The sequence below is a fragment of the Podarcis vaucheri genome (assembly GCF_965113315.1).
Source record: "Podarcis vaucheri genome assembly, chromosome: 2".
Classification (NCBI taxonomy): Eukaryota; Metazoa; Chordata; class Lepidosauria; order Squamata; family Lacertidae; genus Podarcis; species Podarcis vaucheri.
In genome coordinates this window covers 26,212,553-26,229,332 of record NC_138760.1, presented here as the reverse complement: position 1 = coordinate 26,229,332, position 16,780 = coordinate 26,212,553, and the positions used below count along the sequence as shown (strand labels likewise).

Here is a 16,780-nt window from a genome sequence, read left to right as displayed (position 1 = left end):
TGTCTACAACTAGTCTGGTGACTGGGAGTGGCCACTGGGACCATATAGCACCAGTCCTAAAGGATCTTCAATGGCTCCCAGTGCATTTCCAAGCACAATTCAAAGTGTCGGTGCTGATCTTTAAAGCCCTAAACGGCCTTGGCCCTGTATACCTGAAGGAGCATCGCCACCCCCATCACTCAGCCCAAACCAGGCATAGGCAAACTCTGCCCTCCAGATGTTTTGGGACTACAACTCCCATCATCCCTAGCTAACAGGATCAGTGGTCAGGGATGATGGGAGTTGTAGTCCCAAAACATCTGGAGGGCAGAGTTTGCCTATGCCTGGTCCAGATACTGAGGTTCTCTCCTGGGGGTCTTCTGCTGGTTCCCTCACTGCAAGAAGCAAAGTTACAGGGAACCAGACAGAGGGCCTTCTCAGTAGTGGCGTTCTTCTTGTGGAACACCCTCCCTTCAGATGTCAAGGAAATAAACAACTGACTTTCAGAAGACATCTGAAGGCAGCCCTGTTTAGGGAAGTTTTTAAGGACTGATGTTTTTAGATATGTTGTAAGCCACCCAGAGTGGGTGTGGGGAAACCCAGCCAGATGTGCGGGGTATAAATAATAAAATTATTATTAATATTACAACTATAGATCTACTAGCCCCTTAGATATGGCCTCCAAATTGTACTCACAATATTTATTAAATAAAATCCAAGAATGGGATAGTAACCAATCCATTAAATATGCTGAACAAGCACCAACCAATTTGGTAGATTGAGTAGTGCTACTGCTGCACTGCTGTTACCTAGCCGCTCTGTCCCAACTCACAAGAAGTTATATCTTAGTGTAGAGAACAATCTGCTCATACTTACCCTACAAGACCAGTGATAAGGAAGTCCAGGTTGCCCAAGATTTTCGTGCAGTTGATAAAGCTGTCAATATTGCTGGAATCCACTGTCTGATACTTGCTTCCAATTCCAGTCCCTTCACAAGCTGGAAACAAGGCAGGGGGTCAGGGTTAAATGTTTCAAAGAGGTGAAAGCTACCAGCTTAACGTCTCTCCACACAGCTCCCTAACATGTCCCCAGAGCTGATGGAATGGGCAAAAATGACTTGGTAATTGGGATCAGTCCCAAGTTTATATATGTATTTTTAAAAAAACTTTTCAATGAGGTTGTATAGCAGGAAAAAGAAAGGGGGGGAGAGAAATCAATAAAGTACAATTGAACAAATATATTATACTATATTTCCTGTGGAATAAGCTACAGGAAGAGGGTATATAGCCTCTTCTGTACATAGACAGAATATGTAAAAGAAAATCCCAAGAACCAGTCATGTGTCTATTCACAGAGTCTCTTCAACAGGCAGCATATGGAGCGGAGGTCTTTAAATCTTCAGAGGTGGAATTAATAAATGTCAGAAATGGAAAACAAATACAAATCAAGGTCAATTATCACTTTACTTTTTTAATCAGGGTACCCCAAGGACTAATTGCACACACCCATTAAGGGCAAATGCCGCACGAGTATAGAATCACACATTTGTTTCTTAAAGAAGTCCAGAAGAGGAAGTCCAAGGCTTTCCCAGGCAGGTTGTCCGAGTTCTTTGAAGAAATGTGCAGATTACGAAAGGTGGATATGCTCCACAGAGAAGAAGCTCTGGGAGCCTCAGTTATGCCTTCCTATTTAGTTTCCTGTTCCAGTAGCCATAAGAAGCTATGGCTTCGTGTTACCTTTTGGGCAGAGCCCCACGCAAGGCTCACAGATCTTGCGGCCGCCTTTTTCCACTTCCATTTTGTGATTAGGGCAGGTCCGGATGCACAAGCTCTGATCCACCACAAAATTATCTGCAAAATAATGGGAAGGAGGTGAACAGGGAAAAGATTAAAGAAATGTGAGCAACTAGTCACTGGAAACCCCTTAGGGATGTTTGGGGCTAAAACAGGACCTCATAAGTATCTGTGAGGAGAGAGATGGGGTGTTGGGGCTCCTAGATTTTCACTGAAGAATCCAGTCTCTTTCCATTTTAATATAAGAAAAGGAACAGCAGAGGATTATTATTATTATTACTAATATTTACTAAATTTGTATACTGCCCTTGTAGTTCACAGCATAAAAATACAAGATAAAAAACAGATAATACATAATACAAGCAGGGGGAACGACCCCCAAAGGCTTTCAAACTTGGGGGGGAAAGCAGCAATTTCAACTACTGTGACTTCTCTCTCATTCTTGATCTGGGAACAATCAGGTTAAAATTAAAATAACATACTCAAACTGTTAGTGTTGGGTTATAGTGATATTAAACGTCTTATTAGACATTATTTTATTTAGACTTTTAGACTGTCAATTTATATCTATGTTGCATTTTCCACCAGTCCATCTGTGCTCAAAGTGGTTCACAAGAAAACAATGTGTGGGCCAGCTTAAAAGTTTAAGAGGCCTTTGTACATCATGGCCCCTCAATGGAGTTCTGCCACATCTGTGGCAATTTTCCCAGATGGGTTGCAGGTGTGTGTGTGTGGGGGGGGAATAATGTCTAAACTGGCCCTGAAGGAAGTGGTGCTCCAATCTAAAGGAACACCCGTCACACACACAGAGAGAGAAGACAACCACCCCCTTCTCCCCTATAGCCACAACCTAGCACTTACGGGGGCAGTTTTTGACGCATATGCCACCATACTGGTATTTGGCATCCGGGTTTGGCTCCAGTTGGAAGGTGAGCTTGTTGTAGATCAACGGGAGAGGGCAGCGTGTTTCACAGGCCCCATTGTCATTGACCTGCCGGCAGGCCTGGGGTTGAAAAAGCATGTGACAAAAAGCTGAGTAAGATCACGCCCACCCAACCCCCATCATTCCAGGCCGAAAGCTGAAACATTGAGCCAGATTCAACTAAACCAGTGTGCTAGCGAAAGCCAGCACTAGGACTCTTGCTAGTGCAATGGGCTTCCCCCTCTCCTCTGCCATGCCTCTCCCACACCTCCCTAAAATGTGCTCTGGAAGGGCAAGGGGGCCTCCCAAAACAGCATACAGGAAGAGGAGAGGGGTGACCATTCCATCAGAGAAGCAGAAACGCTTGCGCTGGTGGATCAGTTGTATTAGTGCAACGCTGATTTCCACCCACTTCATGCTAGATTCTTCCCCCAGTCCTGAAAGCACACAAAAAACTTGGCACTAACTCCATGGAGACACCATAGGGAGCTTGGTGAGAAAGGATAACCCACATTTCCCCCAATATTCCGTTAAAAACTGTGATTGCAAAGAAGATTATCATTGTAGCTGAACATGGAAAGAAGCCAAGGCAGCCCAGGAAACAAAGGCTCTGCCAAAAGCTAAAGATCAGGAGCTGAGCTCAAAAGATTGGAGGGTTGTGCTGGCAGGCAGGTTGTGGGGACAAAAGGAAAAAGGGGCAGATATGTACACTCAAAACCAAACTGTTCCCATTCTCACAATCGTCTCCCTTCCTCAACACAGACCAGTCATACAAAGCACAGCCAAGGAGAGCCGGACACAGAGACTGCTTACGTACAAAACACTCTGTCTTCAGTGGGCCAGTGCAGCCTCCTGCACATTCGTCGTGGCAGCATTCATTGGGGTTGGGGCCAAAGCAGCGCTCATTGCACTGGGGGGCACAGATGGTCTTGGTCACTATGGCAGGAGGAGAAAAATGTTGGGTGAGAAGCAGTCAATGCCATCGCCCCATCCTCCACTCTAATAGTCGGCTCCTCCCATCTTCTCCTGACCTTCCCAAGACCCTGGGAGGTGGACATAGAAAAAAAAATACCGTATTTTTCGCTCTATAAGATGCACCCAACCATAAGACACACCTAATTTTAGAGGAGGAGAACAGGGGGGGGGGGAGAATTCTCTCCCTCTCTGCTCAGTGCCTCTCCAGCAAAGCGGGAGGAGAAACGGAAGGGGCTCCGTTTCTCCTCTCACTTTGCTGAAGGGGCGCTGCGCAGCTTTCCCTCTCCAGCGAAAGCAACGCAAAGCCTCCTGAGCACAGCGGGAGCTATCCCTGAAGCACCGATCCCTCTTGCTCTCCTGGCTTCAGCGCAAGCTGCGCAGCCTGCATTCGCTCCATAAGACGCACACCCTTACTTTTTAGGAGGGGAAGTGCGTCTTATAGAGCGAAAAATACGGTATTTAAGGTATAGTTACTACCCCTCAACACAGAAATTTCCCATAGCATGATGCATCTGCAATCCCTGATCCAAAAGTCAGTATATTGCCTTCCCAATTAATGGAAGGTTGGGAGTTGAGGGATAGCTCAGGTGGTAGAGCATGAGTCTCTTAATCTCAGGGTTGTGGGTTCGAGCCCCATGTTGTGTGAAAGATTCCTGCATTGTGGGGGTTTGGACAAGGTGATCTTTGTCGTCCCTTCCAACACTACAACTCTGTGATTTACTAGCATTCACAACTTATTTTTTCTAAGGAGGGCTCTTTGAGTGCTTTTGCACCAACTTTGCCCAGTTGAGGAACAATTGGGAAAAGGTTCAGAAAAGGGCAACCAAAACAATCAAGGAGATGGAGCAAGCCTCCTATGAAGAAAGGTTGCAGCATTTGGGACTTTTTAATAAATTACCATTCCCAGGATTCTCTGGGGGAGGCCATGGCTGTAAAAGTGGTATCCAGGTGCTTTAAATGTATGCCATTACTGTCAGAGTTAAATCATCATGAAATCTGTTTACCGTGTTCCCCCTCATATGAGCATTTTCTGCCATCTGGCCTCTTCAGTAGCAGTTCAGTTGTTAAAAGTTACAGAAGCACCTATTATATGCAGGCAGATTGCTTAAAGCAGGTGCTGCCATAGCTTTCCTTTCCAAATCTGGAATCTGTCTATCACCATGCCAAATTTAAGATGACAGAACCCACATTCAAAGCAGCCATGAAAAGAATTGAGTCCTGGTTGCTCACCCAAGGACCAAACCTGGGGTTAGGGGTTAGTCTCCTCCAACCTGCCCTCCAATACTGGCTGGACATGGTGGGAGTTGCAGTTCAAAACATCTGGAAAGTCCTTGGTTTGGGGGGGGGGAGACTGGGTCCCAGGCACTGTAATACTTACACGTTTGACAGTTATTAGGACCAGGACCCCAGCAGTGACCACTGCAGCTCTCATGACATGGAGAACCTATCCAGGGAGACAAAATGCAACATCAGCCATCTAAACCAGAGGTACTGAGTACAATGGGCCAATAAGCTTATAAGAATCACATTATGTCCAAAGGCCTGCCTCACATACGATTTGCTTAATGTGTATGGAACCTGATTTAAAGTGTTTTAACCCCACTCTTTACCTGAAAGGGCTTGCAGAGCAGCTTGACACAGGCGCAGAGGAATCTGTCCTATGCAGAGTCAGACAAATTGTCTGCATTGACTGGCAGCTGTCCTCCATGGTTTCTTTCTTTTTTTTGTATATATTAGTTTTTTATTTTCTTATTTCCAGTTATGCAGTATATTATGAAATAGTGAGACAGCTAGAAAGATAAGGCTTCACTTAACATTCTCTAGTTTCAGTTTAGAGGTCAAAAGCAGCTATTTCGAAGGAGTATAAATATATGTATTTTCCTCCCTCCATGTTTTCATACCAAGGATACACATAGCCCTACCTGGAAATGCCAGAGTTTGACCCTGGGACCTTCTGCAAGCAAACAGGTGCTCTATTTAAAGATCACTTTAGATTGGTTATGGTCTGAGCCAGTTTGGACTTATCTGATATATGTTTTCAGGAACCTCATAAGAATTAATTCCCCAGGTGGCACACACACAAAACAAAGGCTAAAAACATAACAATAAAATCGTATAGCAGTAAAGACACAATAAACTTAAAAGACAACTGGTATAAAAGCCCCAACACAGAACGAGCGCAATAAAGATGCAGTGGTGGAGGACTTTGACTAGGAAGCATGTGATGGAGTCACCTTGTTGAAACTAGGCAGGTTTATGTCTGGTGACGGCCTGGATGGAAGATTTCCTGGGTTCTCGCATTGCAGAAAGAAAATGGGGCACAAATGTAGCAGTGAAAAGAGAAGAGAGAAAATAACTGCATGGGGTTGCATTGTATCCAGGGCAGCTGTCTACCAGCTCCACCTGGTACGCAGGTTGAGACCCTCCTGCCCGTGGACTGTCTCGCCAGAGTGGTGCATGCTCTAGTTATCTCCCGCTTGGACTACTGCAATGCGCTCTACGTGGGGCTACCTTTGAAGGTGACCCAGAAACTACAACTAATCCAGAATGCGGCAGCTAGACTGGTGACTGGGGGCGGCCACCAAGACCATATAACACTGGTCTTGGAAGACCTACATTGGCTTCCAGTACGTTTCCGAGCACAATTCAAAGTGTTGGTGTTGACCTTTAAAGTCCTAAACGACCTTGGCCCAGTGTACCTGAAGGAGCATCTCCACCCCCCATTGTTCTGCCCAGACACTGAGGTCCAGCGCCGAGGGCCTTCTGGCGGTTCCCTCACTGCGAGAAGCTAAGCTACAGGGAACCAGGCAGAGGGCCTTCTTGGTAGTGGCGCCCACCCTGTGGAACGCCCTCGCATCAGATGTCTAAGAGATAAACAACTACCTGACATTTAGAAGGCATCTGAAGGCAGCCCTGTTCAGGGAAGTTTTTAATGTGTGACAATTTAATGTACTTTTAATCTTTGTTGGAAGCCGCCCAGAGTGGCTGGGGAACAAATAATAAATTACTATTACTATTACTCCTGTGTAAACACAAAACATTGGCAAGCCAGACAGGGGAATACGAGTGCAAGCACACACCTCACCCTACTTTTAGCCAATACTCACACTTGTCTGCGTTCTTTTGGATCACTGTAGGGTAGCTTGGATCCCGGACGATGTCTCCCCAATTGATAGTATCCGCATGACACAACTGCTGGTTCCTCCCAATGTAGACACCCCCAGACAGGATTTCTGAAAAACAGTAAGAGGCAGCTGTGACCACTTTCCTACTGGGAAATGCGAGACACCAAAATATCTGTGTGAGATATAGCCAGCATGCACACTGAGCACATCCAGTTTCCATATACAGTGGTACCTTGGTTCTCAAACACCTTGGTACTCAAACAATTTGGAACCCAAACACTGCAAACCAGGAAGTGTTCTGGTTTGCAAACTCTTTTCGGAAGCCAAATGTGCTCTGTTTTGAGTGTTGCGCTTCTGATTTGAGTGCCACACTTCTGTTTTGAGTGTTACACTGAGGTCTGTCTGTTTTTGCTATTTATTTTGCGTTTTGTTTTTGCAGCTCTTTTTTTGTGACTGTGTGGAACCCAGTTCAGCTACTGATTGATTGTGCTTTCATTTTATGGATCAGTGGTCTCATTAGATAGTAAAATTCATGTTAAATAGCTGTTTTAGGGGTTGTTTTTCAAAGTCTGGAACGGATTAATGGATTTTGCATTACTTTCTATGGGAAAGCGTGCTTTGGTTTTGGAACGTTTTGGTTTTGGAACGGATTTCTGGAATGGATTGAGAACCAAGGTACTACTGTACTGAAAATGAAAGCAACCCTTTTCAGAACTCTTTCCAGAACAGATTATGAACCTATGGAAGACAAGCATGTGCTGTCCCACTTCCTCTAGCTCCACAGAATCATATAAAATCTGAAATGGACTAGGATCGACTCCCAAAGAGGTTTCCCCACTCTCTGAATTCTCTCCACTATTATAATAATTCTCTCCACTGCTATGATCACTGCCTAACTCTCATTTCTATGGCTTTGCTGAGCCGTCTCCTTTTTCCCTTCAGACCTCTTCTCCACGAACTTCTTATTTATGCATTATTCTATTTAAATATATTTATAGCCTAGCCTTTCATCACAACCAACCCAGGGCAGGGCACAACCATAACACCGAACAAATTAAAACAATACACAAATCCATTTCGATTCACAGAGGGAACAAGAACAAGATAAAAGCGTAATTAAAAAGGCAGTCTTTAAAAACAGCAAAGCAGACTTCGTCCTTCCAGCATATGTGCTCGCTAAATTAAACAAGTTACCTTACAAAGGCCTGAGCAAATCGCTGAGTCTTGATCTGGCACTAAAAACAAAGTTGCTGTCATTACTACTTTCCCTTGAGCCATTTTTGTGGAGCGACTCATTGCCCGCACTTACAGTACAATCCTATACATGTCTATTCAGGAGTTCAGTGGGGTTTGCTCCCAGGCAAATGCCTATACGACTGTGGCCACAGTCTCCCTTGCTTCCTTGCCATCCTTCAGCAAAAGGAGTGTGTGTGTGTGTGTGTGTGTGTGTGTGTGTGTGTGTGTGTGTGTGTGTTTTGAAGAAACACATTTGTCCCTTAACAGCAAGCTGCTTAACAAACTGAGTTCTGGAGACTTAATGAGTCCTTACCAGCAGAGGGCTGGGAGCTATCACTGTGTTTTTCAGACTTCCAAAGTATTCTTCGGATATACAGTCATACCTTGGAATCCGTTCCGGAAGTCCGTTCGAATTCCAAAACGTTTGGAAACCAAAGTGCGGCTTCTGATTGGCTGCGGGAAGCTCCTGCAGCCAATCAGAAGGTGCGGAAGGCCCATTGGACGTTCGGGTTCCAAAGAACGTTCACAAAACGTTTGCAAAGCTCATTTCCAGGTTTGCTCCATCCAGGAGCCAAAACATCCGAGTACCAAGGCGTTTGGGATCCAAGGTACGACTGTATAAGCGAATAGGTATATCAGCCTCCCTATAAGCGGCTGGCAGGCCATTTATACCCAACCAGGCTGGGTATAAATACTATTTATTAAATTTGCACTTGCTGGCTTGATGAAATTGGTGCTTTCACAGTACACTGGTAACTCTGGTTATGAACTTAATTCATTCTGGAGGTCCATTCTTAATATGAAACCTTTCTTATCCTGAGGCGCGCTGTCGCTAATGGGGCTTCCGGTTCGCGATTTCCATTTGCATCCTGGGGCAAAGTTCGCAACCAGGAGCAGCTACTTCTGGGTTAGCGGAGTTTGTAACCTGAAGCGTTTGTAACCAGAAATACCACTGTATTGCCTCACCCTGACTTCTGTTTACTTTTTTCCAGCTCTCATCTCCACAATCAAGGCTTATGGGCCTTGGTTACCCATTTGGAGGTGTCATGTGTTAAAGGCGCTCAAGGTAGTAAACATGGTTCCCCCAATATTATCCTTATAACAACGCTGTAAAATAGACTGGGCTAAGATCCTAGTGAGTTTCATGGCTCAGTGAGGATCCAAACCCTGATCTCATACTCCAATCAACGCACCACACATGCAGACCCTCCAAAGGTCCCTGTTTTCCAGGGACAGTCCTGGATTTACAGAAGCCTCCCAGTTTCTGATTTGATCCCAGAATGTCCCACTTTTTCCTTTGAATGTTTTCATTGGAGGAATGTTGGAGGGTATGGAGTTATGTGACACCCCTCCCAAGCCATCTGAAGGCAGCCCTGTAATGTTGAATGTTATATTATTTTTTATGTATGTTGGAAGCCACCTAGAGTGGCTGGGACAACCCAGTCAGATGCTTGGGGTATAAATAGTACAACGGACCTCCCTGTTTTTTCATCGGAGAAATATTGGAGGGTATGCACATGGATTTTTGTAGGGGGTATATCTGACCAAATGTTTCCCAAATCAGCATTGCAATATCGCCTTTCACATTGCTCCAGTGCCACAAAGCTCTTCCCTGGCCTCCTACGCCTTGTCAATTCCACAATTCTTCCCACAGCCCTTTAACAATTTACTTTAGGCTGAGACATCGACCTTCTTTTCCCTTACAAGGAATGCAGTACACATCTGCAATTATGTATTTAAGCGCTAAATATTAGCGATGTGAAATACTTGTAGTATCCATGAAATGCTGCAGGCACTTCCATACAGCAGGGAATGTTGCCCAGGTAATTCTGAAAAGCCATGTCTCCTCCACCAAGGGTTGTTCTGTCAGCCAACAGAAAGATCAAGCGATGGGAAAGCTGATAGATAGGTGTTGTCTTTTTTTGGTGCCACAGTAGCTGAACAACAACAACATCAACCCAACAGGCTGGTTGGGGCAGGTACCTAAAACATGCAGAGGCCTGTTCTGGGCTGTCTGTCTTCCTCTTAGCTCTGCTGACATGATAGTCAAGAACTCAGATTTCACAAACAGCCACTTCCAGTGGTTACGGAAGACTTCATACTCAACCAACCAGTAGTGCTCAACTGAAGGACATACGTCAGGGGTGGGGAACTTGTGGCCCTCCAAATATTGCTAGACTCTAACACCCATCAACCCCAAGCAACATGGCCAATGGGCAGGGATGGTGGGAATTGTATGACAACAATACCTGGAGTGCCATACATTCCCCATGGCTTATATAGTAGCTCCATGCTAAAATCTATGTTGGGGTCTCCATGCTTCTCTAATCTATGTTTGCACATGCATCCGTCTGCATTCAGATTAATATAGCCAATTTCTGAGGCAACATCCATTGGCTGTGGTCCCGTGAACAGAGAGATGAAACTGAAACTTGAATTTAAGTCCCTGTGTTATCATCATTATTTCGAAGATTTATAGGTCACCTTCAGGGCAAACCCATCTCAAGGCAGCTTTAATCAGAACAACATGTATAGGAGATATAGGTTACCTTTTGGTAATGCATACATATAATGGCTTGCAAATGCATACTTGCTTAGCCACTGATCAACAGTCAGCATTAATGATATTGATTACTTGTTGAGTGAAGAAAGAAGGGGATGGTATCCCAGTCCCTCTGCCCTGCAGAACACCACGGTTGACCACGCTGGACATCTGCTAAGGGGATACATGGTACAGAGCCAATCCAATACAGATCGGCTTGCACTCAGTTCTGGGTACAGAGATTCTTTATCCTATAGAATGCTAGCAGGACTTGAACCAGCATGAGAAACCATGAGCACAAGACTACTTTTGGGGGCCAAATTATGTTGCGAAAATTAAAGTGTGATTATATTCAATGGCGTATTAGACTCAAGTAAATACGGTATTTTCATGTCTGGATTACCCTTGCAGTATTGGGCTGTTTTGCCTAATGAAGGGTTGCCATACGTCCGGGAATTCCCAGACATATCCTCTTTTGGGGGTTCTACAAGCTCATCTGGGTTGGGGGGGTTTACATTTCAAAGCAAATGTCCTGGATTTGGAGTTTTTATTTTTATTTTTTCTGCGCGGGTGGCTCTGGTTCAGGCTTGGGCTCTGGCACCCCGGCTCTCTGGCGTGGACAGCGGAGGGGCTAGCGGGCGATTGCCAACCCTACCTAACACAGCGGGACCCATGGCAGAAACATATATTCAGTTTCAAATTAAAGAGCTCACTCCACAGATAAGCAGCAAATTTATCAGCCTGAATCAGATTCACAGCATCTTTGACATGATGATTAATCAGCTATGTTTGAAACCTCTTAGGATTCATTTCTGAATCTGGGAAGGAAGTAAAGCATAGCTGAAAAGTAGGTCCAAACGTGGCCACCATATTGTAGCAATGGGTTCTGGAGAGGTAACTGAACTTTGGGCTGAAAGAACCCTTCTGAAATAGCTTTCAAAGACATGCTATATAGTTTACAAGGGGTGCAGGTGGTGCTGTGGGTTAAACCACAGAGCCTAGGACTTGCCGATCAGAAGGTCGGCGGTTCGAATCCCCGCGACAGGGTGAGCTCCCGTTGCTCGGTCCCTGCTCCTGCCCACCTAGCAGTTCGAAAGCACATCAAAGTGCAAGTAGATAAATAGGTACCGCTCCGGTGGGAAGGTAAACGGCGTTTCCGTGTGCTGCTCTGGTTCGCCAGAAGTGGCTTAGTCATGCTGGCCACATGACCCGGAAGCTGTACGCCGGCTCCCTTGGCCAATAAAGTGAGATGAGCGTCGCAACACCAGAGTTGGTCACAACTGGACCTAATGGTCAGCAGTTCCTTTACCTTTATATAGTTTATAATCTCTGAAAGTGAGCTTGTGTTCACAGAAAATACATCTGAACTATCAGCGAAGAGCGCAAGATACACAGTATCTTGCTGCGTAAGATACATGTGCCTTATTCTGGGCAATGGAAATGCTCTTATAGTGCACCAAATCCCTTGGGCCTTCACTGGTCTCCTATGCGATTGTCTACAGAACGGATGGAATAGCAAGGGCTGTATCAGATGCAGCACAGCTGGGTTCTCAATGCCATTGCTGAGGCATCCTGGGTGTAAAGCTCCTTGCATGCCTTTTCCAGGAACAATCCATGGCATTCCGATTGTGCACTAGAGCTAAACAAAACCGGGAGGCAACTGCTGTGCAGGCCTGCCCTTGGCCAGACACTAGTATAAGATTGCCATACAGTAGTACCTCGGGTTAAGTACTTAATTTGTTCTGGAGGTCTGTTCTTAACCTGAAACCTGAAGCACCACTTTAGCTAATGGGGCCTCCTGCTGCTGCCGCGCCACCGGAGCACGATTTCTGTTCTCATCCTGAAGCAAAGTTCTTAACCTGAGGCATTATTTCTGGGTTAGCGGAGTCTGTAAACTGAAGCGTATGTAACCCGAGGTACCACTGTATTTCAAAAAGTGAAAACTCGGACACAAACGTTGTTGAGCTTCGGGTGGGGGGGGGGCAAAGTTGTTGCCATATGCTCATTTTGGCCGAATTCCACCCGGACGCTCTTTCCGGCAGACGAATCCCAGCTATTTCTGGGAAATTCAGGTCGTATGGCAGCCCTAACTAAGAGGGCTGGCTTGCAAATCATAGCGAAGCAACATTACAGCACTCAGAGCTGCTCTTCCAAACCCCAATCAAGGAAAAAGAACAATGAGACAAACCCACATTTACCAGTTGCTAACTGTCCTTTCCTTTCTGCCCTCCTTCTCCCCAAATGCAGCTGCTTCTTGGGTGTGACACAAGGACTATATAAAAGCAATCCTGCCCAGGAACGAAGGAAAAGTTCACATCCGTAGATGAAACAGTGTGAATGGGGTCCGTTTAGGAATCTAGACTCTGCTTAGCCAGGTGTCACCTGCCCAGGCTGCAAAACAGTTGACATTCCTTCTCATGCAGAATAACCCCGGGGGACTTTCGTAATGCAAATTCTTTATAAAGTTTCTGGGTGAGAAACAGGACAAGCAGTCTCTCACAATTGATTTAGCTTCCCTCAAAGTTCTGCTTCCACAGTCCCCCGCCCCCTTCCTCAACTAATTCCATTATCTCTACTGTAGCTGGAGTTGACCTTGAATTGGGACTCAACCCCAGGTTGTTTACAAGGCTTTTCTTTGTTGTACAACACCAGGTCTGGCCAATTAAAGGGGCAGTGTGCTAAGGTTGGCCCACAAACCTGCTTCTTTGGCAGCTACTCAAATCCTGCGAGCTAAGTGGCTAAGTGGACCCATAAATTCTTTCTTATAGATTGGACTTTCACCTGCTTATCTCCAGCTCAGATTGTAAAGATGTTCTCTCCGATACAAACAGAAGTTCAGAGAGTTAAGCAGCAGGAGGGGCAGAGCCGCAGATTGACGTTTAGGATCCATAGCTAATGACTCCTGCGAGATAAACACGTTTTCTACCCTCATCCTGAAGCCATCCTTTCATTAGAGCCTCCATCACAGACTGGCCTCACCAACTTCTGAGATGCTGTGGATTGTGCTGGCTGCATATAGGTTTTTCTGGCACCAAAGGTCCTTCTCTAAATATCCCTGCTACTCTGTATGCTTTCTTAGTAATAATTACTATTATTTATATGCCACCACCTGACTGGGTTGCCCGGAGAACCACATTTTATAAAAAAAGATTTCCCAGTATTTTATATCTACTGCTTTTTGCATTTTTACTGTTGCTACAGTAATTGCTTTTGTTTCTGATGTTTTTGATTTGTTTTATATTTGTTTTATGGTTCTCTTTTGTAGACTATCTTGAAAAACTAAAAAAAAAAGAAGTGCTTTGGAACAACTGGATTTTATGTTAGAGGTAACTTCCAGGATGACTCAATACATCAGACTCCTAGATGCTTTGTCCAAATAGTTTAAGACAAAGCCTTAAACGGCTCAGGACCGCAATACCTCAAGGACCACCTCTTTCCATATGAACCTACCCAGACCCTGAGATCATCATCTGGGGCCCTCTTTCATGTGACTCCTCCTCAAGAGGTCCGGAGGGTGGCAACACCAAAACGGGCCTTCTCTGCAGTGGCTCCCCGTCTGTGGAATGCTCTCCCCAGGGAAGTTCGCCAGGGCATTTTACACCTTTAGGTGCCAGGCCTTTGGTTGACCTGATTGACATCCTCTACCCTTTTAAAATGTGGATCTTTTTGGGTGTGTGTTATTGGGTGGTTGTTTTATTTTGATTTTATATATTGGGCATAGGCAAACTCGGCCCTCCAGATGTTTTGGGACTACAACTCCCATTACCCCTGACCACTGGTCCTGTTAGCTAGGGATGATGGGACTTGTAGTCCCAAAACATCTGGAGGGCCGAGTTTGCCTATGCCTGTTATATATCGCCATCTTTTTTGTGAACCGCCCTGAGACCTCCAGGTATATAGCGGTAGAGTATATAATTTCAATAAATAATAATAATCCTGTCTGGAAGCTCCTAAAAGATCTTGCTGTTGCTCAGTATAGAACCATTCAATATCTGGTTTCAACCAGTGGCTGAATTTTGCTGTTGAAAGGAAAGGTAACAACCCCTAGATCAAGACTGGGATTCTGTGCACATGATTTCAAACTCCTAGACTCTTTCAGTGTCGCTCAAAAGAGCTTACTAGTACGTTTACTAGTACGTTGATTTAACCCCAAACACTGCCTATCACACTACTGATGCAAGCCCTATGGGTCGAATTACAGTTCCTTTCTGTCTTCAGTTCCCCTTCCCAACACCACACGACATACAGTGAGGGCTAGCAACAGATGCCAAGACAAGTACCCAAAAGTCACAAGTAAGGGCATGTCTGCTCTGCAAATTAATCTTTTGTAATTGATTACTCTACAAACAAGTTCACCTAATTCTATAAACTGTAGGTGAAAGTGCTACATGTTCTCTGAGGGAGAGTCATACTCTCATTACAAAACCACGAGCACGGTTGCCAGTTTCGGGTGGGATTCAATCACACGCTGGCAAATGCAAGTTGTGCAATTAAGTCGATCAGTGCTCTTGCGCAGAAAACCCGTGATAAGCAAAATGAAGGGGAAATGTGACGGAAAGAGTGGGATAACCATGGCTTGACAAAACACTGTCAAGCCAGCCTCCTCACAAACTTTGTGCAAACATACCAGGATGACTGCTGACACCATACATTTAAAGCGCTCTTATACCACTTTTAACAACCATAGGATGCGGGTGGTGCTGTGGGTTAAACCACAGAGCCTAGGGCTTGCTGATCAGAAGGTTTGCGGTTCGAATCCCCGCGACGGGGTGAGCTCCCGTTGCTCGGTCCCTGCTCCTGCCAACCTAGCAGTTCGAAAGGACGTCAAAGTGCAAGTAGATAAATAGGTACCGCTCTGGTGGGAAAGTAAACAGCGTTTCCGTGTGCTGCTCTGGTTCACCAGAAATGGCTTAGTCATGCTGGCCACAAGACCCGGAAGCTGTACGCTGGCTCCCTCGGCCAATAAAGCAAGATGAGCGCCGCAACCCCAGAGTGGTCCGCAATTGGACCTAATGGTCAGGGGTCCCTTTACCTTTATACCACTTTTAACAACCATGGCTTCCCTCAAAGAAACCTGGAGACTGTAGTTTGTTAAGGGAATTGTAGGTCTGCAGAGTCATAACCCGTAGCAAACTACAGTCTCTAGGTATCTCATGCCTATTGGAAAGAGTACTTTAAAGGGACATTAGTTAACATTTCAAAACCAGCTGCTGGATGGGTAGGTGCCCATGTATTTTTCTTGAAACAAACATTTAGACTGAGATTGTGTTCTGCAGAAGGACAGACTCCAGGCATAGCGTGCGATTGCCTGAGCCAATGGTGTAAGATCTTGAGCTGTGGAATGTACTTTCCTCCTCAGTGGGGAAGGTAAAAGGTGACAGATGCTGAAATCATTTATCCACTGAGCAATCATGCTCCACCCAGTGCCCCACATACGCCCTAGCCTTGCCTGCAGGGAGCAACCGTGGGGATAGATATGCAATGTCTGCCCCATATACTTTTTCACTGGGTGCCTGAAGCAGCTTATAATTGCAAAGGAAACCAAGCATTCCATTTCCTTCTGTCCATCCACTCTCAGCTTTAGCAGTGCTAAGTGTGAATGGCAATCTGGAAAAGGCTACTTAAACCGGGATGCCCATAACCCTAATCCCCAGTAGAAAGCGCCAGATAGTGGTTACTAAGCAGGGAAGGAAGGGCACTTTCCACATTATAAAAAAGCACTCTGTTTTCAGGATTGCTTCAAGTGGTTGAGGAAAATAACCGAAGCTTAGATGCCCAGAGGTGGATTCTTCAAGGCACATAGAAACTGTGCCAAATCTCAGATCAATTGTTGCCTCTGGGCAAGTGTACCACAACACACACACACACACACGGCAAGGTGCTCAACCCTACCTAAAAGTCATACTCTCCTATCTGATCATCCTTCTCTTCAGATCCCAGTTGCAGTAGGTGTAGTTATTCACTGCTGAACCTAAGCACCCTGCACACGCTGAAAGGGATCTCTCTTAGCTATTACTGCATATAAAAGGTAAAGGGTAAAGGGACCCCTGACCATTAGGTCCAGTCGTGGCCAAATCTGGGGTTGCGGCACTCATCTTGCTTTATTGGCCAAGGGTACAGCTTCCGGGTCATGTGGCCAGCATGACTAAGCCGCTTCTGCCGAACCAGAGCAGTGCACAGAAACGCTGTTTACCTTCCCGCCAGAGCG

The 16,780-nt window shown here is 45.5% G+C and overlaps 1 protein-coding gene across 1 annotated transcript in view; it reads right to left on the bottom strand.

Annotated features, from left to right (window-relative positions):
• ERBB3 (erb-b2 receptor tyrosine kinase 3) overlaps window positions 1-16,780 on the bottom strand; it is a 96,306-nt gene that overhangs the window by 31,046 nt on the left and 48,480 nt on the right. The window contains exons 4-9 of the mRNA XM_082212375.1: window positions 6,777-6,902; window positions 5,048-5,113; window positions 3,512-3,630; window positions 2,634-2,775; window positions 1,716-1,829; window positions 856-976 (exon numbers count right to left, since the gene is read on the bottom strand). Of these exons, the coding sequence (XP_082068501.1) occupies window positions 856-976; window positions 1,716-1,829; window positions 2,634-2,775; window positions 3,512-3,630; window positions 5,048-5,113; window positions 6,777-6,902 (688 nt within the window). The remainder of the gene's footprint in view (window positions 1-855; window positions 977-1,715; window positions 1,830-2,633; window positions 2,776-3,511; window positions 3,631-5,047; window positions 5,114-6,776; window positions 6,903-16,780) is intronic.